Source organism: Schistocerca americana, chromosome 3 (genome assembly GCF_021461395.2).
Source record: "Schistocerca americana isolate TAMUIC-IGC-003095 chromosome 3, iqSchAmer2.1, whole genome shotgun sequence".
Classification (NCBI taxonomy): Eukaryota; Metazoa; Arthropoda; class Insecta; order Orthoptera; family Acrididae; genus Schistocerca; species Schistocerca americana.
In genome coordinates, this window is record NC_060121.1 from 725,934,442 (window position 1) to 725,960,731 (window position 26,290).

A 26,290-nucleotide genomic window follows, 5' to 3' on the forward strand; every position below is an offset into this window, starting at 1 on the left:
GATGTTCCTATCACATTCTTTAGGGACATTTTGCTACTTTCGAAAGTATTTACTTAATTGAACACTAAGCCCATCCCTTTGGTATGAAAGCAATTAATAGCTGTGGAAGCCCGCCTTTGGATGATCCATGGTACCCATTTCTGCTGGGGCTAGACACCGTCATCCTGGATTTTACCTCCACGGCTTCCGTGAACTCTCTATTTACATCTCTGATTATTGTATCTCTGATTGTTTTCGCGCCAAGCTTGTGTGTTAATTGTGCGAGTTTGTGAATGATATGTGAAATTATCGAAGAGACGGCAGTAAAAAAGACAGCTAGCATTCTTTGTGTTAATTTTGCTCACAGAGATTGCTCAAGATGGCTGTTACATTAGATAAGATACAGAAAATATCTTGTACATTAGATAAACTGAGAAAGAATTTACAGTGTGTAATATGGTGAGTTATACCATTGGTCAGCAGCAAGAAATTGTTTGTTGCGTGTTGAAAAGACGCGTTACTAATGAGGTTTCGAGACTAGTTGGAAAAAAAAGCAATGTTATTATCAGTATTGAGTGTTCATACCTAGGTTGTCCTAGGCCTGTTTCCAAATTGTGCTGATGCATGAAATGTGTATTTTGACGTTTAGAGAGATTCTGTTGGAGTAACTGGCCCTCGATTCCTTGTGCCTATTATCTTTCTAAGTATCATTAGTGTTATTGGGGTGCGTACTTTACAGCTGTCTTTTAGTGTTGGAATCTGCTTTCCACGCATAGGCAGCGAGTGTCGCAGATAAGCCTTCGTGGTAACAACCCTACCGGATGAAAGAAATATATGCGAAGAATCACTAGACGTTATGAGGACATGTTTCTCAACACTGACATGATTGTTGCGTGTAATTGATGAATATCATTGTGACATGATACACGCTTCTTAATTATATTGTTCTATTGGAACATGACGTGCCAGAGTGTACTGTGGCACTAATTTTAATAGATAACAGCTTCAGTCGCATACAATAATTTTGTATGTCGACCACTTTTGGTTTGGCAAAACCATTAAGATCCATGAGAGAGTTCCGAGTAATGACCTTGAAGGGCTTAATGTAGCCCCTCTAATTTTGAATTGTAGTTTTAGTTATTGTAAATGAAAAATTGTTAAATATGGAGTGAACGTAGATCTTGGGCTAACCTGTAGATGGATATGTTTTGATGTCACCATCTGTCAACCAAACTTGCACCTTCCGTCTAACACAGACCTCGTGTTCTACTGCAGATCGGTCTATCACCATATCTTTCATTTTGAATGTAGATACTGTCATACTCAATTGTAGTGAGGAATCGCCCTGAATGTATAGCCATGTTATGTTAACCGGGGATCTAGAAACGATGGAGAGGCTCCGTCCCCGCCACAGCCGCAGTGGTCTGCAACCCCTTGACGACTATCGCAGTCCACTTCATGCCTCCGCCGCCCCACGCCAAACCCAGGGTTATTGTGCCGTTCGGCCCCCGGTGGACCCCCGAGGGAACATCTCGCACCAGAAGAGTGTAACCCCTATGTTTGCATGGTAGAGTAATGGTGGTGTACGCGTACGTGGAGAACTTGTTTGCACAGCAATCGCCGACATAGTGTAGCTGAGGCGGAATAAGGGGAACCAGCCCGCATTTGCCAAGGCAGATGGAAAACCTCCTAAAAACCATCCACAGACTGACCGGCTCACTGGACCTCAGCACAAATCCACCGGGCGGATTCGTACCAGGGGCTGGCGCTCCTTCCTGTCCGGAAAGCTGTGCGTTAGACCGCACAGCCAACCGGGCGGGCATGTATAGCCTTTTTCCATGTGTAAGTTCTTGTGTGTGTGTGTGTGTGTGTGTGTGACATTTAATTAAGTTGACTGCTGTGGGTTATTTTCATTGTGTGTCACTTGTTTTAAGTATCTGTTGAAAGTCGGGTTATTGGCTCAGTTTATCAAACATGGGAACAAAATGTTCAACATAGAAGTGAAACTGCAGAGTTATCTATTCCTTCAAGTGTGTGTTAAGTCCACATCCTTAGCTGAGTGGTAAGTGTGGCAATGCCATGCGATGGACCCAGGTTCGATTCCCTGCTGTGTTGGAGATTTTCTCTGGTCGGGGGCCTGTTTATTGTGTTGTCTTCATCACATCAACCTCATCGACAAGCAGGTTTCCGAAGTGGCGTCACTTAAAAAGACTTGCATCAGGTGGCTGTTCTACTTTATGGGAGGCCCTTGTCACATGACATTTCATTTCTTATGTGCCAAAACATTTGTGATGTAGGTGCACAGTGTAGAGGTGTCACTCATTTCAGCAATACTCTAATGAACTACAAGGCTTGCATTAAACTATTAGATTGCCATGTTGTAAATGATTATGATATATAGACAGTATAGGGGCCTACTGAGTTAGATGATGAAGAGCTTAAGACATCAGATAAGTGCCCAATAGGAGCAGGGTTAAAATCCCTGTCTTGACATCAGAGTTTGGATTTTATGTGGTATCATGGCAAAATCAAAGTGCAATTCCACCAATCTGGTTTGACCCGTGATGTCGTCAAGATGACAGACACCCCTGTTTCAAGCGTTTACGATATGGTGACCACGAAGTCACTCATTATACCCCAAACCAAACATCAATACACAGGAAATATTTAACTCTAGCAATAAAATGAAACCAATGGCACAAATGAGGGAAGTAGGGAGTTTTGGGTTGTCACAAGCTAAATATACGATAATAACACCACCATTCCAAAATATGTATTAACAAAAAAATCAAGCACACAGGTTTTTGAAGTTTCAACAAAACCGAAAAAAGAGCAAAAATGATGCCATTGGTATCATAAAATTCACTTGAGCTACATAGCTTAAACGAACCCTTTAATACAAGGAGTCCACATAAAACTTGAAAACCAGGTATTGCAGATGTCACTGGGGCTTTATAATTCAGACGAAGCCACCGAGTGTAGCAGTGCTGTGGTTAGTGCACTGGACTTGCATTTGGGAGGACAACAGATGAAATCCATGTCCGACTGTCCCGATTTAGATTTTCCATGATTCTTTAAATTGATCCAGGCAGATTTTGGGATGATTCCTTTGAAAGGGTGTGATGTTCATTCCTTCTGACAAAGCCCTTGATACCAGGAACACACATACAACTCCAGAACCTGACACTGCAAATTACACTTGACTTCCATGCCAGCTGAAACAAGCCTGCAGTACTGAAAACCAGCACACTCAAATCATCAGATCCATTATTCAAACTTTCACTTACTCTATGTACCTAAAACGAAGTCCACAGTACAACAAACACAACAAACCAGAACTTGTATACTGCAATTAATATAAAAAATATAACCCAACCAGTGATGATAAACTGCTATTCTACCACTGCAATTGCCAGACAAAATTAAGAAAAACTCTAAAATCCATGAAAACGCGAATAGTCACCCATTTCAGTATCGTAAGCAACTGTATACTCACAAACCGTACATATTACTATAAAAGAATAGAACCTCCACCCCCCACCCCAAAAAATAAGCGTGCGCACGCGCGCAAACAAAAACACACACACACACACAAAATCTTAAAATCTTCCACAGTTGGTTCAGATAACTGTAAGAACTTGATCATAGACAACATATCTTTGGCCATTGCAATAAGCAGTAACCTGCTAATAAGTTTCTGTCATATCCATTAATGGCGAATAAAAAAAGAAAATAAAAAATACTTCTATTAAATTTCTGACCATAATAAACTCACAGCCGAGCACAAGCACTAATCCATCACCTGGAGTATGCTAAAACAAATTAACTCACTAGGGAGCATGTAAAAACTCTTGAAATGACACTCATACATTTGCCCAACATCAAGGGACACACTAATGTGCGTGACAAACAACTTTTCAAACAAGAGAGTGCCACCAATTACAACATGTTACCTACACAAGCGGACTTAAAATATAAAAAAATAAAATAAAATGAGTGGGCCTGACATTGTACAACAAAACACTGTTGTCACAAGTTGAAGGATAAATGGAATCGCAACTCAGATTATGCAGGGATCGGGTTAACAGAGTCTGCTGATACCTGGGTGTCAGCTTCATCCCGTAATGTAATGTTAATGTGACAGTGATGCCATATGTGTGCAGAGAACAGTACATTGACAATTTTTTTTTCGGTTGGCTTAGATACTGTAATGCCATTTGTAGTGGAAGTGAGATTTGTTGTGTTGCTCAAGGTCTAAGTTAGGTTTAAAGAGGACAGTTTGGTTATGAGTTGGTGGCGTGGTATGAAATACTTCACTTCACCACCCTTCAATAAAGTGGTATCGAACGTTTCAGTTAATCACCCTTCAGTAGGTCCTGGCTAACCTTTTGCATTATCCTTACAATCAACCTTATGCTCTCCCTCCTGACTATCTCTTTATGGGCAGAACATGAAAGCTGTATCTTCCCTCTGTCCTTCACGACTGTGTTACCTCATGGATGTGAAAGCTAGTATTAGTGGAGTAAGATATTTATTGATGCTTATCTTTTTTCATATATTACCATCAGGGAGATTCTATGGTGACTCACGTTACATTTTGAAATCTGTGTTTTATTATGTTGAATTGTTACAAACTATAAACCCATATTTTCTTTTGTAAATCAGTATAAATTGTGTTATTTAGGCAAAGATTTTGAAGTGTTTTTAAGCAGGGAAGAGCGCTAAAATTAAAGAACAAGAATATAATTATGTTGTACCGTAACTCATGTTACAAATTTGGGACATCCTATTCCTAATGTGCATTTTAGGTCAAAAGTATCCTCAAACTATTAGGAATATGGATTGGGTTTTTATCACAGAAAATGTATATTAGGTTGGCATTTATATGTTAGAGTTACAGATTTCTATACATATTTATACCATGTGAAATATTGTAATATATTGCGAAAAGGTGCGTGACTCAATGTTACGTGGCTCATGTTACTTGCTACTTCTTGTTGAAAAAACTTTTTTCCTGCAAGCAAAGAAATGAAAATATGACATCATGTGCCAAATGAGGTAAACTTAACATTAACATTTCACTTTTCAAACACTATGAAAAATTATAAGAGCATGACATCTGTTGTTGTTGTTGTTGTTGTTGTGTTCTTCAGTCCTGAGACTGGTTTGATGCAGCTCTCCATGCTACTCTATCCTGTGCAAGCTTCTTCATCTCCCAGTACCTACTGCAACCTACATCTTTCTGAATCTGCTTGGTGTATTCATCTCTTGGTCTCTCTCTACGAGCCGGCCGCGGTGGTCTAGCGGTTCTAGGCGCTCAGTCCGGAACCGTGGGACTGCTACGGTCGGAGGTTCGAATCCTGCCTCGGGCATGGATGTGTGTGATGTCCTTAGGTTACTTAGGTTTAAGTAGTTCTAAGTTCTAGGGGACTGATGACCACAGATGTTAAGTCCCATAGTGCTCAGAGCCATTTGAACCAATCTCTCTACGATTTTTACTCTCCACGCTGCCCTCCAATACCTAATTGGCGACCCCTTGATGCCTCAGAACATGTGTCCTACCAACCAATCCCTTCTTCTAGTGAATTTGTGCCACAAACTCCTCTTCTCCCCAATTCTGTTCAATACCTCCTCGTTAGTTATGTGATCTACCCATCTAACCTTCAGCATTCTTCTGTAGCACCACATTTCGAAAGCTTCTGCTCTCTTCTTGTCCAAACTATTTATCTTCCATGTTTCACTTCCATACATGGCTACACTCAATACAAATACTTTCAGAAATGACTTCCTGGTACTTAAATCTATACTTGATGTTAACAAATTTATCTTCTTCAGAAACGCTTTCCTGCCAGTCTACATTTTATATCCTCTACTTCATCAGTTATTTTGCTCCCCAAATAGCAAAACTCCTTTACTACTTTAAGTGTCTCATTACCTAATCTAATACCCTCAGCATCACCCGATTTAATTCGACTACATTCCATTATCCTTGTTTTGCTTTTGTTTATGTTCATCTTATATCCTCCTTTCAAGACACTGTCAACTGCTCTTCCAAATCCGTTGCTGTCTCTGACAGAATTGCATGACATCTAGGAAAATGAATTCTAAATTCAGTTAAAAGTCAGAGAACCGAAAATATCCTCTAGCATTGATGACATGAAGTGGATTAATTTTCTTCATAATTTCATCATACACTCCTGGAAATTGAAATAAGAACACCGTGAATTCATTGTCCCAGGAAGGGGAAACTTTATTGACACATTCCTGGGGTCAGATACATCACATGATCACACTGACAGAACCACAGGCACATAGACACAGGCAACAGAGCATGCACAATGTCGGCACTAGTACAGTGTATATCCACCTTTCGCAGCAATGCAGGCTGCTATTCTCCCATGGAGACGATCATAGAGATGCTGGATGTAGTCCTGTGGAACGGCTTGCCATGCCATTTCCACCTGGCGCCTCAGTTGGACCAGCGTTCGTGCTGGACGTGCAGACCGCGTGAGACGACGCTTCATCCAGTCCCAAACATGCTCAATGGGGGACAGATCCGGAGATCTTGCTGGCCAGGGTAGTTGACTTACACCTTCTAGAGCACGTTGGGTGGCACGGGATACATGCGGACGTGCATTGTCCTGTTGGAACAGCAAGTTCCCTTGCTGGTCTAGGAATGGTAGAACGATGGGTTCGATGACGGTTTGGATGTACCGTGCACTATTCAGTGTCCCCTCGACGATCACCAGTGGTGTACGGCCAGTGTAGGAGATCGCTCCCCACACCATGATGCCGGGTGTTGGCCCTGTGTGCCTCGGTCGTATGCAGTCCTGATTGTGGCGCTCACCTGCACGGCGCCAAACACGCATACGACCATCATTGGCACCAAGGCAGAAGCGACTCTCATCGCTGAAGACGACACGTCTCCATTCGTCCCTCCATTCACGCCTGTCGCGACACCACTGGAGGTGGGCTGCACGATGTTGGGGCGTGAGCGGAAGACGGCCTAACGGTGTGCGGGACCGTAGCCCAGCTTCATGGAGACGGTTGCGAATGGTCCTCGCCGATACCCCAGGAGCAACAGTGTCCCTAATTTGCTGGGAAGTGGCGGTGCGGTCCCCTACGGCACTGCGTAGGATCCTACGGTCTTGGCGTGCATCCGTGCGTCGCTGCGGTCCGGTCCCAGGTCGACGGGCACGTGCACCTTCCGCCGACCACTGGCGACAACATCGATGTACTGTGGAGACCTCACGCCCCACGTGTTGAGCAATTCGGCGGTACGTCCACCCGGCCTCCCGCATGCCCACTATACGCCCTCGCTCAAAGTCCGTCAACTGCACATACAGTTCACGTCCACGCTGTCGCGGCATGCTACCAGTGTTAAAGACTGCGATGGAGCTCCGTATGCCACGGCAAACTGGCTGACACTGACGGCGGCGGTGCACAAATGCTGCGCAGCTAGCGCCATTCGACGGCCAACACCGCGGTTCCTGGTGTGTCCGCTGTGCCGTGCGTGTGATCATTGCTTGTACAGCCCTCTCGCAGTGTCCGGAGCAAGTATGGTGGGTCTGAGACACCGGTGTCAATGTGTTCTTTTTTCCATTTCCAGGAGTGTATTTTACAGGCCATTTCCAATAGTGACCAGCATACTCTATTGCCCTGATTAAGTAAGAATTTCAAAAAACTGCATGTATTTTTCCAGCCTTGAATTTACCGTGATATTCTACTTTGTACCAGTCTCCAATTCTCACACTTTCTATAGTTTTTTCAGTATGATGATCTGCAGCAGCAAAATGCTTGGGAGACAGCAGCTATGTTTGTAGTACTCCTTTCTTGTAGTGAAAGCAGTGAATGCCTTTTTATGTTTGGTATTGACAGTACTGGAGAAAATATTTGAGCCAGATTAAGTTTCACATTGATTCCTTGACTTTCATCTTAGACACATGTAAAACCTGCGTAGTTGTGGTACTTGCAGCTACCTGAGCAAAAGTTGATGAATCGCCTACTATGAATATTCACTTTTTTACTGCATTCCCCATTAGCTGTTCCGCAACTGCACCAATTCCATCTACAGCTCCTTTACCATGGGATGTAACAAATAAGTTCCAACAGATTTCCACATTATGAAATGATTGAAACTGAGGTACAGCAGCAGTAATACATTTGTTTTTAAATTGTGAGGCAGGTCCGTCTGACCAGATTGAAACTACCCTCACATTTTCAGGTATAGTTGACAGTACCTTGCTAATGTAAGCAATTGCAGCACTCGAGTCATGGCTTTATCCAGAGTGTTACATTACATATACTGTGACAAACTTGCTTTACTAGGTTGTTGATCTTCCATCTTATGTTGCGTATGTTTTCAAACTCTCTCTCTATTTTAGCTCTTCTTTCTTCTAATAATAGTGCTTGCTTATGTTGACTCAACTGTAGAAACTTTTGTTTCGGCTTCTGCTGGCTTTTTTGAGCTTCTTCCAGATGCTTCTTCCTAAATTGTTCATATTTTCCTTCACTCTTTAACTTTTCCCATTTCCTGCTCTTGTCTTTCTGCTGCTGCTAAGGGCACCCTCTTCTTCTAATTTTAAAATAATACAACTGTGACTCGGATTACGCAACTCACGTTACACATTTAATTTTCTGTTTTTACGATATTGTTTGAAATTGGGAAACTTTTAGTAGTGATATTAGCTACACATTCACACTAAGAAATAAATTGCTGAACAAGATAAAGTTATATTTAATATCTCTCTTGCTATAAAAACTTAATTACATGAAAGTGACTCATGTTACATGAAAGTTCATGCTGTTGTATTACATTGTTTGCTCCAACCTATAATATACCTACTTCAGTTTTATACTCTTTATGCACTACATTAGGGTATGTAACAGTAATACAACTAATGATATGCTAATTCTTACCTGCCAGTTAGTTGAAATGAAGGTCCAAAATCTCCAATAATTCACACACTCATCACACGAAAAACATATGCCGCTACAAAAATGGCTATGGATTATGAAGATAAGCAATAATGGGCCACAAACCATTGTTGCCATACAGTAAAAAGCCCAGCATTTTAAAAAAAAATATATAAAAAGTACCAAATTTTAAACCTTTAGGCTAAGTATCGTGTCTCCTACTTTACATGGAATATCCCGTCAAGTGCAAACTTATCAAATAGCTGCTGTTGTAACACTATATCATTATAGAAAAAGAATGACGCTCTTAATATCTTCTGTCACCAAATGAAATCTCGTTGCGCTCACCTTTCACTGACTTTTAATGACTTTTTGAATTTGCTCCTTTTGAGTTAAAAAACCCAATTACAGCTGTTACCTTATAATCAAGTTTCACGAAAGGATAAATCTGTATCTCTTCAATAAAGGCAAATTTTCAGAACTTACAGGCTTTAATTACTATTAGCTGAAGCAAAAGATTTTTATCATACATTAACTAAACAATTTTAAAGATTTGCCTTCACTAATGCCCTTGTTTTGAGATCTCTCTCTCAACCATATGTTTCAAGTAGGATTGTTTCAATGTCAGCCCACTAGGAGTCTTCTGATTGGTTGCTCAGCAGTCTTTCCTTATAGCGTCTCCAGAATTTGCCTGCTGGAACAACTAACAAATGATGCTGCTGAAGTATACAGAGTCTTCATTGCCCTGGAGCAGGTGAGATACTTTATGATCTGAGTTCACTCACTCATTGCCTTACAGTCTGTACAAAAAAAGAATCCTGCAGGAAAAAAAAATATTCGAACTGTCCAAGATATATTTTACGGGAGGTCCAGAAATAAAGCAAAGAGTTGATATTTTGCTGGGTATTGGGACACATTGAGATATGAGGAAATGATGCAGTCAACACATCAGCCGAAAAAGCATGTAGAAAAGGCATTGTGATTAAGTGTTCCATATTCCTACATACTATTATCTCAATGTTGGCCAGAAGGATCGTGCATCAGTGGGAAGAAGTAGTGTTACAGGTGTTAAACAACAAACTGCACTCAATCACATTGGCCACCAAAGTGTGGCAAATCTTACACCAGTCACATCAGTGGAAGGAAGTGATGCTCATTTGGTTAAGAATATAATGATGTCCATTGACACATGGTTTCCTTTTCTGGCAGGATTATCCACCAATATGTGAAACCTGTGGAATACCACTTCTGATGCAGAGTATTTTATCTAGATAATTTAAAACTTTTGTGCAGTGTCAGGCTTCCTGCCTAAAGTACTATGGATAGTTAGTCGACAAGTTCTGATTGAATGGCTTGACTCTGGATTTTGTTTAAGTAGTCCACAACCCACATAACATACAGTGTGTATAAGGACATTTTTCAAAATGAGGGAAGGATTTTGATATATACGAACCACATATTTATGTAGCTGGACTTTCTGGGGGTGGAGGGAGGGGGGGATGCTAATGTGTGCTCCTCGGCAGTCGTCAGGGCTTTCACTTGTGAGAACAAACATCGTTCAAACTGCTAGATGTCCAGTTAGGATGCTGATGGCTGTGCTGTTGAATGCCGTAAGTACATCATCATTGTGTCAGAGTACCCCTACATATGCTTGTGGCAGCTCATATGGTAAATGGCATAAAACGTTCATTTTTTGTACTTATTTAAAGTATGTGGTATCATATAAGCTTCTTGTTACTCAGTTTAATATTGCGAATGCCAAATCTTGTAATATGTACAGAAATTAGTATGATGTGAGTTTACTACTGCCATGTTAGTTATAAATCATCATGGTCTATCCAGTGATGATTATATGATTACAACTCAGTGGTAGTTTTGGGTGAAGTGTACAATGTAGTCGAGTATGATTCATATGTCTGAGAGAGGCATTGAGCTTATGGCCCACTTAGTGCTATTCACAAAGAGTAAATTTACTGAACACACTGTGTGTAAGGTCTGGATCGGGGGCAGTGCTCTCACTTACTTCTTTATGGGACAACATTGCCTGCTCTCTGTGAGCTGTGATAGAAATGCAAGAAAACGCATAAGCAGCTGGTTGTTGAGTAACGAATGAGAGAGCAGCAGACAGATGACATATCGTGTGATAATAAATGGAAGAAATTGCGTAAAACTTTGTTATGAAAATAAGATGAAATGCACAGCATATTAAAAAAACAGCAGTTATGATCACAAAAGTTATCAAGATAATTGCATAAAAATTAAAAATAAATTGTGGCACATATAGACAGACAGATGACAATGAAAAGTAATGGGAGACATACATAATACGTGACCACTGATGGTCTTTTGAATAACAGCTTGAACTATTCGATACATGTACTTCTTGTCATATCATAGTCATTGACTTTGAGAACTTACAACCAAATTTTTCACTTTTCAACCTAATCTAGAGCTTGGGCTACGCTATAGATCAGCCACACTCCACAACCTTTGTTCCAGTAAATTGCTTGTTTTCACATCATTGCTCATAACCAAACTGTTGCCTTTAAAACTAACCTAGACGTCATGATACACTGCGATCAGTCTGTCACCAAAATCTTCATTCCAGAAAAAGTTATAAAATGTGTTGAAACTGTGTCAGCAAAAATTTAAGGAAACTAACACTGCGATCAGTCTGTCACCACAACCTTCATTCCAAAAAAGTTATAAAATGTGTTGAAACCGTGTCAGCAAAAATTTAAGGAAACATCCAGTTCTTTCAGTTCAGTCACTCATAACACTTAGCTACTTTTCTCACCTTCCATTGCTTACTTTAAACAGTTGTTCCATTGGCTGCCTGAAACTGATGCATTGCCATATTGTTTGGGCTTGTTCTGGAGTTTAGGCTCCTAGGTGAATGTACTGTTCATACAATTAATCTGCAGAGAATATAATGCAATATTCATATTTGCAAAGGAAAGGTGTCATCGTATTCAAGGAAATGAAAAATCTTTGCAGGTTATTTCTTACTGCATCCACAGCATTCGATAATCCACACGTCCCATGAGTTGTGCCAGATTTGTGAGCACCTCATGGAGCTTGTCTTCATTGGCTGGTTACAGGTTTGACAATACCGTGGGTACTGCACTGGGGCTAGTAAGGACAGTTGTTCATGCTTCGGTGACCATTGTTTGTTGTTGCGGTGGAATGTTCTTTGACACGGTATGAGGATCTTGCTTAAACATCAAAATGATGTATGTGCCAGTGGGTTGGATGGCTGTTGAGACAAAACAGTTGCTAGCTGGCGAATTCTTGGAAACTGCTGCACTTCAGTTGTATGAGGTTTATGCAGGTGAGTAAATTTCTGTCAGGGTGCACTCTTTGTTTCCCCAGCTGCTAGGTAGAAAACCATGATGAACTGTTCCACCAGAAACACTGTGTGAGATGGGTGCAATGTCTGGTACAAAACACTAACTCATAGCCCAGTGAAAACTGCTTAAAACTGAAAAGCTTATGGGTAACAGGACACTTAACATGTCTCAAAATGTGTTTACGATTATTGAAAAGCATATGAAAAAGTATCACCTTTTGTGTACATTAATGAGTGCAATGTATAGCAGGTATACTGAAATCAGTGAGTGCTCGAAGATGGGAACAGCAGCAACACGGCAAGCTGAACTTATATAGATAGCAGAAGTGCTAGGTGACTACCCATTTGTGATGAAATTGCATAATAATACAAACTCGACAACCTCCATGAATATCAACGCCAAACCATAGTACAGGGTCCGGCATAAAAAACTCCCCGATTACAAAGTAACGTGCAGCGGACAGTAGGAGGAGCAGAGTGGTGGGGGGCGCGTCGTTAAGTAGCTGCCTACGTGCCGTTTTCAGTGTACGCCATGGCGTGGTCTGGTGAACATCGTGCCTTCGTAGTGGAAGATTTTATTCAAAATGGCGAATCGCCTATTAATACTCAACGTGCTTTTCGCGTTTGCTTTGCGCTCGGACGACGGGACCCTGTTCCCGATAAGAAAACAATTTATTCTTGGGTTGCTAACTTTCGTGAGACAGGTTCCGCATTAAAAAGGAAACCACCTGGACGACCACGGACTGCAACAGGCCCCGGAAATGTTGATGCAGTTAGAGCTTCAGTTCAACAATCTCCTCGACGATCCGCTAAAAAGCATGCGGCAGCATTACGGATATCTGATCGAAGTGTGAGAAGAATCTTGCGTCGAGATCTTAAAATGCATCCTTACAAAATTGTAACTACGCAGGAACTGAGTGAACGAGACTGTGGTGTCCGTGTAAGTTTGTGCCAAGACCTTCTTCGGAACATTCGTCCCAACGATATTGTGATTTTTTCTGATGAAGCACACTTTCACCTTGCCGGAACAGTGAACAGCCAAAATTGCAGGTACTGGTGTGAACACAATCCCCAAGAACTTCATCAACGACCACTTCATAGCCCTAAAGTAACAGTATGGTGTGCTGTTTACAATTCCGGAGTGATCGGTCCTTACTTTTTCGAAGAAAATGACAGGAATTTAACCGTCAACAGTGAACGCTATTGTGCCATGCTCCGCGACTTTCTCCAACCGCAACTAAGGGAGCTTTTTGGTGAAATAGAGAACGTGTGGTTCCAGCAAGATGGTGCTACTGCCCACACAGCGTGGCAGTCACTGGCATTGGTGAAGGAAATGTTTCCTGGACATGTGATCTCGTTGCGTGGAGACATTGGCTGGCCCCCACGATCGCCGGACTTAACGCCCTGTGATTTCTTTCTTTGGGGCTATTTAAAAGCAAAAGTTTATGAACAACGTCCACAATCTTTACGAGCCCTGAAAGAAGCAATTACACAAGAGGTTGAAGCTATTCCACCTGAAATGACTCAAAGAGTAATGAATAACTTCAGGGAAAGACTCAAACAGTGTGTCGACAGTGCAGGAAGCCATTTAAGGGATGTTTTATTTAAAAAGTAAGACCATAAGAGTATTTTCTAAAATGGCATAATATGTACTTTTATTTAGTATAAATAAAATTGTTCTACCTTATTTGGTTTTGTTTTTATTAGCTTTCCTTAAAGGGGAGGTTTTTCTGCCGGACCTTGTATAAGACAGTGACTCGCCTGATTTTGAGTGATTTTGTCAGTGTAATGGCATTAAATACCGGACAATATGTCCATTACACCAAGCATTCAACACAGAGGTTAAGCAGCTGATCAGGAATTCGAAACTCAGATATGAAAAAGGTACTGATGATGTCTTGTGTGGAAGCATTAATGAGATTCCTCCAAGTTATCGATCCAGCCCACAGCCCAGCAGAGTGTTGCATGGACACAGCCCTGTTTGCTGCTGATTGTTTACATCTGGCACAGAAAATTCAGGGCCAGCACTCTAAGACAGGGTTTCCACATGGTGGGATGGCAGATTAAGCCCTTCACTGTAATGTGTATGAGGCAACATTGTGGGATATAGGGAGCATCAGTTATTCAAAGTCACAGAGGCCCAGAGTCAGCAGGTTTAACATCATAACCACCTGCAGCTGCAAAGCAGGTCAACACTGCGCCCCCTGACGGTCACCACATAAGACCTGTGACAGCCGTGCGCATGGCCAGCCACCATCAATTATACCTGTATCCTTCTCGTATGTAGCATTAAGACCTTCACCATCTACGCTCGCAACTCAGAACTACCAAGTGTCACCCATTTCCTCTCCCCTTTACACAGCTCCACGATCTGCCTCCACTATAACTTGTGGCCAGGTGAACTCGTAGAGATGAGTCGCTCACTAATGCCCATGATTGAGACAAATGTAATGATACGTGTTTAGTTACCAGCAGCACCGGCACCCTTTTGCAACCATGCAAAGCACAGCCTATACCATTTCAGGTCCTGCCTGCCATTTGCAGTGTGGAGGGATATATATCCCAATCCAATAGTGACAAATATAAACTCCTGCCAGATGGGAATAACGACAAAAGCCCACAGGCCATAGTGAGCAGTAGGTTTCATGGGGTAATAGATGCTTCTCTGTAAGTGTTTGCCAATTTAGTGTTTTTCAATATATATGGAACATTCTTATGTGAGTAAAACAAACCCTTGAACACTCCTGACAATCTCTTTGTATACATTCAGTACCCTCTGTAATTCTATTTGGTATGAGTTCCACACACATGAACATATTCTAAGGTAAGACATACAAATGATTTGTAAGTAGTATCCTTTTTATACTGACTACAGTTTTCCGGTACCCAGTATGACAAGGAAACATCACTGACTTTACTACATATTTTAAGGAAGAAAAAAGCCCCAGTAACTGATCCCATGTGAAAATCTGGGCCATAATTTGGAAAGTACAAAATTATGATCCTTTGAACGTACAGCTTTTAAACTTCGCAGGCTCCGACTGCTTGTAAATCACTCTGTCCTGCAAATGTGTAATGCATGAACATAAAGTACCGTACAGTGGAGTGAGTAAGAGCTTAGTGTTCAAAATGTTGATGAACAAACAAGCAACACTGCTTTGTTCATTGTTTCCAAGTGTACTGTTTCTAACCTGTAATTGGCGCCAGAGATCTCTTTGTAGTGAACACTTTCGTGTTGCGATTCACAAATGCAGTGTAAATTAATGAAATAAGTAAGTCATTAAGAAGCAGTGTATCACTATTTAACTATTAACATTGCTGTTGTGCTTTAGTTTCTTTGCATTGAAGAGCTGACACTGTTGAACTGCAGTACTTTTGCAGGAGTTGTGCTATTCTTCAATGTGATTGGTGTGATTAAATTGTAAATAAAAAAAATCATTAGCTCCATTTCATAATAATGCGCATGCATGTGTGTGAAGCTGACAGGAGCTTGACTACTCTTTTTGCATAAAACAATGACCGGCCGGAGTGGCCGAGCGGTTCTAGGCACTTCAGTCTGGAACAGCGCAACCGCTACGGTTGCAGGTTCGAACTCTGCCTCGGGCATGGATGTGTGTGATGTCCTTAGGTTAGTTAGGTTTAAGTAGTTCTAAGTTCTAGGGGACTGATGACTTCAGCTGTTAAGTCCCATAGTGCTCAGAGCCATTTGAACCATAAAACAATGTGTTCTCGGACAAGATTTCAAAACATGTTTGTCGGAAGTGATCCCCTCCTCTTCCCTTATCGTCAACATTCCCTAATAGGATGGCTCTGCTTGTTACTCCACTGTACAGTACTTTGCACTCAAGCATTCAGTGACTGCAGGAGCAAGTAACAAACGACTGGTGCAGGCTAAGTTTAATAGCTCTACTTTCAGAACGGTCATAACTATGTGCTATCATAATTGTGGCCAAAATTTTCATGCAGGATCAATTATGTGGCTGACATCTTGCATTTGTGCTTTTTTGTCCTTAACCCTTTCTAATCTAGTTTTTGTGCTTGCAGTGTTCTCCCCAACTCTTATTTATTTTATGTGGATAGGTATGTAAGAGATTACTGATTATTATGCTATTGTTGTAAAAAAATTAAATGCACTGTGAGGTTACTTACAACTTTATTTCCTTTTACACTAGTTTTTTAAACTACATATGGTGTATTTGTTTGTGGTGATTTCTAATTTTTTTCTGTATGGTGCTTCTCCAACATTCTTCCGGATGATATTCAGGCTTCCTCTTGCATGTTTTGTGGTAGAAAATTGTTTCTCTTCTTCCTCTTTTCTCCTTGTGTTTGCTGCAAACCACACAATCCTTTTTCTTTTACTTTATAAAGTTCATCTTCCCTTTTAGTCACCTCTCGATGGTGTCCTCTCTTCTTTGAATTTGTATTTCTTACCTGATGGACTAGCTGTCTGATTAGATCTCTTGTATAAGAGTGATGAGTTTGTAGCTGTTCTCCATGTGTGTTTTTGTCTGTTGAGTAAAGAACATAACTGTTCACTACAGCAAGTTCAATCAGACAGAAGAATAATTTTTTCCACAACTTGAATGATCATTTCGTAAAACCATAGCAAGCGCAGTAGTGATCAGCCCTGTCCTCTCCTCCCATAAACTTTGTGTATTCCAAAGTAACAGTGGATTTCAGGAACTGCACAGGCTCTTTCTTCGTGTACCCAATGATCAGTTGAGTATGAGGACCGAATAATGTACTCAGCATTGTCACTAGCCTCTTGTCATGGAATGAAAGACATATAATTTTCATCTCACTTTGATAGGCACATAACTTATATGCAGCAATTTTCTTCGTCTACAAATCATGTAGAAAATCGTTTCTGCAAGACATGACTGTACTGCCATAAAAAGTTCTTGGTTTACTCACCGGATCAAATTGGAATAAAATTGCAAGCTTTCGATGATTGCCTCCATCATCATTGTCAGGGGTTAAAATTGATTATTGTGAACTGGCAAGGCTCCCACTTTTATCCTCAAAGAATGCCATCTCTTTGGCTGTATTCCATCATTATGTCGACATGGAAGTGCCCCAGATGTCCATAGATTTTGTTTGTGCTCTCAATCTAGCATTGCTTGCAGTACCGTCCCTCACATCAGGCAGTAAACTGCTAGAAGTCTTGCTCTGCGCTTTTTATTTATCAACTGCCCACTTCCATGCATTGCTAAGTGCATAGCCAATTTGTGTATTGAAGTTGTTTTCACAAAGTCTACTTTCAGCTGCATCCCTGATCGCAGAGACCAAATAGGTTAATGCATGAACAAATATTCTCGTTTGTCCAAACAAAATCTTGTGCTTATTTGGAATAGGCTGTGCTTTGCCACGCCTGATTTATCCAAATACCTGTATTTGAGACGATATTGATGCATGCTGTTTCCTTGCTGTTGTGGATAATCTTGGCCTGAGAGTGTTGGGAATTTATAGTGTTCCTTGCAAGTGTGGTGAGAGTTATGTGGGCCAGTCTCTATGCACTGTCAATCATCACTGCATCGAGCATCAGCATCATTTTAAATACAGATATTTTGATAAATCAGGTGTGTCAGAGGGACAGCCTATTAACAGGCTATACACACAGCATTGCACGGAAGCATGCACTTGATAAATAAAAATCACAGTAGAAGACTTCTCACCGTTGACCACCTGATGCAAGGGATGGTGTTGCAGGCAACACTAGATGGAGAGCTCAAACAAAATCTATGGACATTGAGGGCACCAACTTGGTATGCATCATTTCTGTGTTGTTATCATGATGTAATACAGCAGATTAATGTCATTCTGTTGGTATAAAAAAGTCATCCTCGCCAGTTCACAACAGTCAGTTTTAGCCCCTGATGGTGATGGGGCAGTTGTTGTAGCTCAGAATTTTATCCTAATTTGACATGGCAAGTAAACTGAGAACCTTTTATGCAGGGACTCTGTCATGAAAAACTTTCATGCCCATAACTGTTCTTGTTAATGAAATTTCATTTTGTGCAATTCAAAAGCAAGTTGATGGCTTGTGTGCAACCTTTCAGTAAAGATGTGATAGCCTGAATCACTTGCATAAGCTAGCAACTGCTGTGCCAAATGAACCACTATGTGGATTGCAAAGGTAAATCAGAATGAATTAGACTTCCTGTAGTTGTCTTTCCATAATATGTAAAGTGAGAAAAACAGTTAACCATTTTCTGAATCACACAGACAGAAAACTCAAACCACACTTCATAGGCATCTTTGGATTATAGCAACTGAATTGAATTCTTTCTTTGAATCTCATCTATAGCCTTTTTTTTGTACATAATGTTCTTTGAATTTACTGTCAATATACTCGCTAATGTTCGTCACATTGCTCCCACTCGTAAGTTAACTCCCCTGAGCTGTGACAGGTGGGAAAAATGACTATTAGAGAAAACATCCTTGGAAAATCAAGTTCATTCTAGCCAGTCCTCTGTAAAGTAGTCAGCTAACCCTGCCTTAAAATTCAAGGCCATGTTCAGTATTACACCAAGGAAAGCCTCCAGTTCTTCTATTGAAACATCCCTCTTTGGGTGTGAAATTTGGCCTCTTGTAAGTTGATTTACTTTCTGTATTTTTTTCTTAGCATACAAATTTGTAGCATTGACAGTTTCACTGATGAGATTGTCAGTGAAGAATAGTTGGAAATATTCAAGGTTAAAGTTTGGTCAAACACCGTGAGGTATGATGAAACCTCATTGCGTAACAGAAAAAGGAAACTTTGTGAGATAACCGTTGCCATCATGATAAACCTTCCAGCTTTTTGCTACAGGTTCTCTCTCTTCAGTTTCCATTCTGCCAGTAGATTCTGATTCACTAGAACTGACATACAGCACACAACGGAAGTTTCTTCCTGATCACTTTAATCACTAAATTCTCCTTTGTCCTCAGTGTTGTTGAAAAGTCAGCTGGCAATATCATGACCATTTACACATTTTCTGCTGGCCATTATCCTACTAGAAACGTGCAAATGCAACACGTTTTGAGTGTTTCGATCTTTGTACTAAGTGCTGCCATGTGCCTTACGAGTTCCAACAATGGAATGGACAGAAAGCACAATAATGGAAACTTGTCGGACATTGTCCAACACCGGAGCTGTTGTGGAAAATCATAGTCAGACATAGTCCAACAGTTGATCTGAAAGGGTTAAAATAAGAGGTGGTGTTAGTGACGTTTCATTGTGAGTTTACTATTAATATTGTCTGCCAGATTATTAATATGCAGTATGAACAGCAAGGGTTCCAACACACTTCCCTGGAGCATGCCTGAAATTGCTTTTACTCCTGTTGATGATTCTCCATCCAAGACTAAATGCTGCATCCTCTATACCAACAAATCCTAATCCAGCCACAAGTTTATTTTGATACACCAATAACAGTACTTTTGTTAACAAACATTGATGTAGCCCAGAGTCAAATGCTTTTCAGAAGTCAAGTAATACAGTACTGTGTCCACACTTTATCTATAACTTTAAGGATGTCACGAGACAGAAGTGCAAGTTGGCTGGGCATTCTTTTTTAGATATCTCATTATGTTTCAGCTCAGAATTATTCTATGGTTCTACAATAGTAATGATGTTGAACTGTAGTTTATGGATAACTTCTGCTACCTTTCTTGTAGTTGGGTATGACGGCGTAAGAAGTCAGGCTCATTCTGCCAACGGCCTTGTCAAAGAGGGCGGAGGAGCGGATAGAGGTTCAGGGCACTCTCTTGTCCTAGGGGTGGGAAATTGCCCCTAAAGGCGGAAGAATCAGCAATGATCAATGACATGAGGATGCAGAAGGCAATGGAAACCACTGCATTAAAGACACGTAACGTGTATCCACAGGACATGTGGCCTGTAATTGAAGAAGTGTCATGATGATCTCTCCATTGGAAAAAGATTCCGGAATAGTCCCCCATTCGGATCTCTGGGAGGGGACTGCCAAGGGGGAGGTTACCATGAGAAAAAGATTGAATAATCAACGAAAGGATAACGTTGTACGAGTCGGGGCGTGGAATGTCAGAAGCTTGAACGTGGTAGGGAAACTAGAAAATCTGAAAAGGGAAATGCAAAGGCTCAATCTAGATATAGTAGGGGTCAGTGAAGTGAAGTGGAAGGAAGACAGGGATTTCTGGTCAGATGAGTATCGGGTAATATCAACAGCAGCAGAAAATAGTATAACAGGTGTAGGATTCGTTCTGAATAGGAAGGTAGGGCAGAGGGTGTGTTACTGTGAACAGTTCAGTGACCGGGTTGTTCTAATCAGAATCGACAGCAGACCAACACCGACAACGATAGTTCAAGTATACATGCCGACGTCGCAAGCTTAAGATGAACAGATGGAGAAAGTGTATGAGGATATTGAAAGGGTAATTCAGTATGTAAAGGGGGACGAAAATCTAATAGTCATGGGCGACTGGAATGCAGTTGTAGGGGAAGGAGTAGAAGAAAAGGTTACAGGAGAATATGGGCTTGGGACAAGGAATGAAAGAGGAGAAAGACTAATTGAGTTCTGTAACAAGTTTCAGCTAGTAATAGCGAATACCCTGTTCAAGAATCACAGGAGGAGGAGGTATACTTGGAAAAGGCCGGGAGGTACGGGAAGATTTCAATTAGATTACATCATGGTCAGACAGAGATTCCGAAATCAGATACTGGATTGTAAGGCATACCCAGGAGCAGATATAGACTCAGATCACAATATAGTAGTGATGAAGAGTAGGCTGAAGTTCAAGACATTAGTCAGGAAGAATCAATACGCAAAGAAGTGGGATATGGAAGTACTAAGGAATGAAGAGATACGTTTGAAGTTCTCTAACGCTATAGATACAGCAATAAGGAATAGCGCAGTAGGCAGTACAGTTGAAGAGGAATAGACATCTCTAAAAAGGGCCATCACAGAAGTTGGGAAGGAAAACATAGGTACAAAGAAGGTAGCTGCGAAGAAACCATGGGTAACAGAAGAAATACTTCAGTTGATTGATGAAAGGAGGAAGTATAAACATGTTCCGGGAAAATCAGGAATACAGAAATACAAGTTGCTGACGAATGAAATAAATAGGAAGTGCAAGGAAGCTAAGACGAAATGGGTGCGATGGGGAGGTTCCCTTGTAAGAATATTGCTGATGTCAGCCAGGATCCGGCATTTTGCTACTGCCATGCAACTTCAGAGAAGGGCATGTTGGACTTCAGATCTCACAGTTCTGAGTCTTACAACTGCCAATTCTCCATGGGGTAACTGGAATTGGCATTGTCTGACACTTTTGATACTGCATCCAGTCACGGCAAAATCTGGTACTGCGAGCTTCAGTATTTGCCAGCAGCATCAAAGTAATTCATCCTTGAATGTTTTAATCTTATATGGAAGACAAGCAACTTTCTCAACTCATGGAGAGAGGCAATTCCAGTACCTCTTCTAAAACCGGGAAGGACCCCACATTGTCCCAGAAGTATCGCATTAACGAACTGTGGAGGAAAGACCCTGGGGCAAATAGTTAACCGTTGTGTGCTGTGATTGCTAGAGACCAAGCAACTCCGTAGCTGCTGTCAGTGTGGATTCTGGAGATTTCAGTCCACTGTCAACAACCTGACTGTAGTAGAGGTGGCGATTCATCAGGCTTTCCTAGAAAGCATGTGACACTACTTGAAGACACATTATTCTTGTCCAGCCCCATCTGGGACTTCTATAGTCATCTCCACATCTTCATATGGTCCTTCTTGTCTAAACACGTTTTTAGGTCCCAAGTTGGTGGCGTACTGTTGGAGCATTTTGAGCAGGAGAATGGTGTCCTCAGGGCATTGTTTTGAGTGTTACCTTGTTTGCCATATCCATAAACAGTATCATGTGTACAATAAGGAGTCCTGTACAGTGTTTCTTATGTGTGATTGATTTTGCTGTTTTCTATTCCTCTTCTGCCATTGCAACAGCGACCTGTCAGTGGCAACTTACAGTGTGGAGGTTAGAGGTGGGTAGCAAAGATGGGCTTTCAATTTTCTCCAGATGAGAGAGAGAGAGAGAGAGAGAGAGAGAGAGAGAGTGTTCATTTTAATAGTTTTCATGGTGGTATTTTTGACTTGCATTTGAGGGACACCATTCTACATTTTAGAGATGCAGTGAGATTTCTGAGCCTCATTTTTGATTCAAATTGTCATGGTCACCACACCTGAGAGACCCTGAAGCCAGAACCATGAAGGCACTGAACATCATAGAGTCTGAGCCACAGGTCTTAGAGAGCAGACAAGGGACATCTGGTCTGGTTTAAAGGCTTTCATGCATTCACGGCTAGGTTGTGGATGCACAGGGTATGGATCGGCGAGGCCTTCTTATTTGAAGATCATTGACACTGTCCACCATGAGTGAATTAGGCTGGCCATGGGTGCTTATAGGACCAGGCCCGTACCCAGTCTCTGTGCTGAGGCTGGTGAACTGCCACTTACAATCTGACAGCAACTCCTCATGGTGAGTCAAGCATGTAAGTTTCTCACAGCTCTGAATTCACCTGCGTATGATACTGTTGCTCATCAACCTGTGGTATGCCTTTTCTCCAATCATCCATTAATAACAAGGCTATTTGGGATCGTCACGCGGCGTTTGCTGGAGTCATGACGAGGAGCAAGTACAACCCCAAACCCAGGGTTTTAACCATCTACCACCCAGATTACTGCAGAGGCCCAGAGTAATTTTAGGTGTTGTGCAGTACAGGAGAGATTGTATTCCTGCGTATGTTTTTAATACTTTATTTTCTGCCATCTTAACTGAACATTGCTACTCTACAGCTGTCTTTATGGATGAGTTGAAACAGGGGAACTCTGTTGGTTACTTCATTATATTCCCCGATCTTATCCTCAAGGTCAGACTGCCTCAAGACTTTACTGTCTTTGATGTGGAACTGTATGTGATCTTGCGGGAACTGGAGTGGATGAGACGTGATTCAATTACTAAATTCCCGTCTATTCTTATTCTCTGAGTGCCCTTCACTCTCGACAATGCTTGTATCCATCAGTAAAGTAGTTCAGAGTATCCATAATGCCCTTCTCCAACTACAGTGGCTGGGGAAAGAAATGTCCTTCTGCTGAGCGCCAGGGCACTTGGGTATTGTGGGGAATGAAGGACAGATGTAGCAGCCAAGGAGATGTGTCACGATGCTCAGTTAGCTTGGTGTGCCATCCCCCTGCATGTTGTTGCCTCACTGTTGAGACATAGTCTTGTGTTAATGGGGGGATGGGTGGCTGGAAGTGACAGACAGTATTATCTGTCTAGTAAAGCCCACAACATGGCCGTGAGGTCCTTCCTTCCAGCCATTCACGAGATGAGGTTCTCCTTACTTGTCCCTGCATGGGGCACAGCCCTATGATGCATGGTTTCTTGCTCCAGCAAGAGGAATCTTCAGTGTGTGGTGCTTGTGGCATACAGATAAGTGTGCACCACATTTTGTTAGACTGTGCTTTATTTTCTAACTAGCAGGCAATGGTGGATTTGCCAACGGATCCACCATCTATTTTAGGTAACAATCAAACAAATATGGTGAGAGTTTTAAGGTTTTGTGATTTGTCTAACGTATTTCCGAAAATTTAAGGGAAATGTTTGCAACATGTTAACTGGACGACTGGCTCAACCATTTTTTGTGAGTGGTCAGACAGTCACATTGCCCTTTGCCTCCTCTTCTTCTTTTTTAGCTGCTCTGTTGTGTTATTTCTGTTTTAATCCCATGAATAGCACCTTTTTTCCTTTCTCCATTGGTCTTAGGGTATGTGAGATAGAGTAATTGCGAGGTCAATGCGAATAGAGTAATTGTGAGGTCAATGTGAGTGAGTGTTATTTTATAGGATTCCTCTTCACAGTATAACATTTTTGTAATTTCAGCCACATTCATTTCTTTTAATGTGTGTAAGGGCACTGATAACCTTGCTGTTTGTCTAATCCACCAGTAGTCTACAATGACTTTCCAGTGTAGCCTTTCTGGTGATGACGTCTGCTTTTGTGTGCTGTATTTGCCAGATACTACTCCACAGAGTGGCCCTAATCAATGTCCGTTTCCAGTGGGTGTTTGAACATCCTTGTGTTTTCATTGTTGCTGAGTGGGGATTGCAACTGTCTCCATAAAGATCTACAAATGACTCTGTCACCAGGGCATCCACAGTGGTAGTACATTTTATAGCAAGAATTCCACAAACAGCTCTATCTTGAACCAATTTTATTAAGGCACTATGAGTTTCATGGTCTATAACCACATCATCAAGTGCATATCTAAACAATGAGAAGTAAAAAATGATTACTGAACCCCTATATATGAAGTAATACCAGAACCATAAGCATCCAATTGTGAGAACAGATAAAAACACAAGTAAACTTACAAAAATTAAAACATGTTAAACCGTATGGCAACGAATATAGAAGGCTCAACCATCATTGTTAAAACTATAATATTCATAGGGTGGATAGTAGTCAATTAATAAAAAGTTGAGTGACAGAAAATATCCTATGCTATGTAACAAGAATGTGCCTAAAAACAATGAGCTAATTTGAGATGTTAGACCAAATGCAACATATTACTGAGACGAGAAGCACAAAGCGTACCAGTAAGTAAGCACTGCACAGAACCACCCAGGTGAACCTCTGCAACCACCTGCTGCACTGCATGCACAGAGTGCCTTTGTAGAGTCTGATGCAGGAGTCACCGGCGCAAAGAGTGGTACCATAATGTAGGGCAGGAAAAATCGGAACCATGTCCTCTGTTTGCTAAGCTTTGCTTTGTTACTCTTATTTTATTAAAATTGATCTATCAAATTTCCAACTTTAATATGGTCTTAGTTATGGGTATGAAATATTATGTAATTTGCCATTTAATGAGAAAAATGAAAAGTATTCAGAATGCTATCATATATTGTATGGGTTTTGCAGCTTGGAGCTGCTTAAGGATCCAGTGCAGACACGATGTCGTCATTCCTTTTGTCAAGACTGTGTAAGCACCCTTCTCCAGAAGTCACGTCATCCACAGTGTCCTTTATGTAATACTGCTCTTGGGCGTCGTGGTATCAGTGAGGACCCAAAGAAAGCTGCTCTAGTGGACATCTGTCAGCGTCTTACCATTGCTGTGCAGCTTGATCTTGGCATTGATGGTGAGTATTGAGTTAATGTTTTGTGTTAATAATGATACTATTTTAGACAACTTTTTCCTTTTTAGTCCTCCACCATTAAAATCAGAAGCAATAGAGATTCGTCAGTACCTTATCTAGAACCAGAATAGACTTACTCTGTGCACTATATGGTTACTTGAACTCGTAAAAGTTTGAATGTAGCTAGAATGAGTTGAATTAATATTATTTGAATGAACAATAACAGACTGTGTAATGTGAACAGAAAGTGCCTGGAAGCAAAGAGAGTGAGATACAGAAGAGAATATAAGATATAAAACAGTTGTTCTTAGGTGACTGAGCAACAATTGTGATAAGCTTAAATCAGAGATATTTCTTAAAAGAATGTGATATTCCATGAAACATATGTCATTGCTTTTGTATTCAAGAACTTCTTGGTTTGCAAAGAAAAAGATTTCTCTTTATAAATTGTGTGGTAGATTCAGAATTGATTGAACCTTTGTCTTTTATGGGCAGTATTTTAATCAACTTGACCATCTGAACATAAATCACAATGGAAAATCCAGGATGGAATGTGAAAAGGAAAGTTGCTACCCACCATATAGTGGAGATGATGAGTGGCAGATAGGCACAACAAGAAGACTGTCACAATATAAGCTTTCGGCCCACAAGGCCTTTGTTGAAAACAAACACACACACACACACACACACACACACACACACACACACGTGCACGCACAAACATAACTCACACATATAACTTCAGCCCCTAATGGCTAAAGCCACATTGCGTGTGTGTGTGTGTGTGTGTGTGTGTGTGTGTGTGTCATCTATTTTTGACAAAGGCCTTGTTTCATAATATTGAACATAACTCACAGCTTGGGGTGAACCCCACATGACCAGCATCTTTCTCCTACTTTGCTTGTAGT

At 41.2% G+C, this 26,290-nt stretch overlaps 1 protein-coding gene across 3 annotated transcripts in view; it reads left to right on the plus strand.

Moving 5' to 3' along the window:
- The first annotated feature begins 244 nt into the window (after positions 1 to 244).
- Positions 245 to 26,290, plus strand: part of LOC124605601 (breast cancer type 1 susceptibility protein homolog) — a 267,314-nt gene continuing 241,268 nt past the window's right edge. For all 3 annotated transcript variants that reach the window (XR_006978661.1, XM_047137393.1, XM_047137394.1), the window contains exons 1-2: positions 245 to 438; positions 25,168 to 25,385. Coding sequence is in view for 2 of the 3 variants with exons in the window: in XM_047137393.1 (XP_046993349.1) it covers positions 359 to 438; positions 25,168 to 25,385 (298 nt within the window). In the remaining variant the exon portion in view is untranslated. The remainder of the gene's footprint in view (positions 439 to 25,167; positions 25,386 to 26,290) is intronic.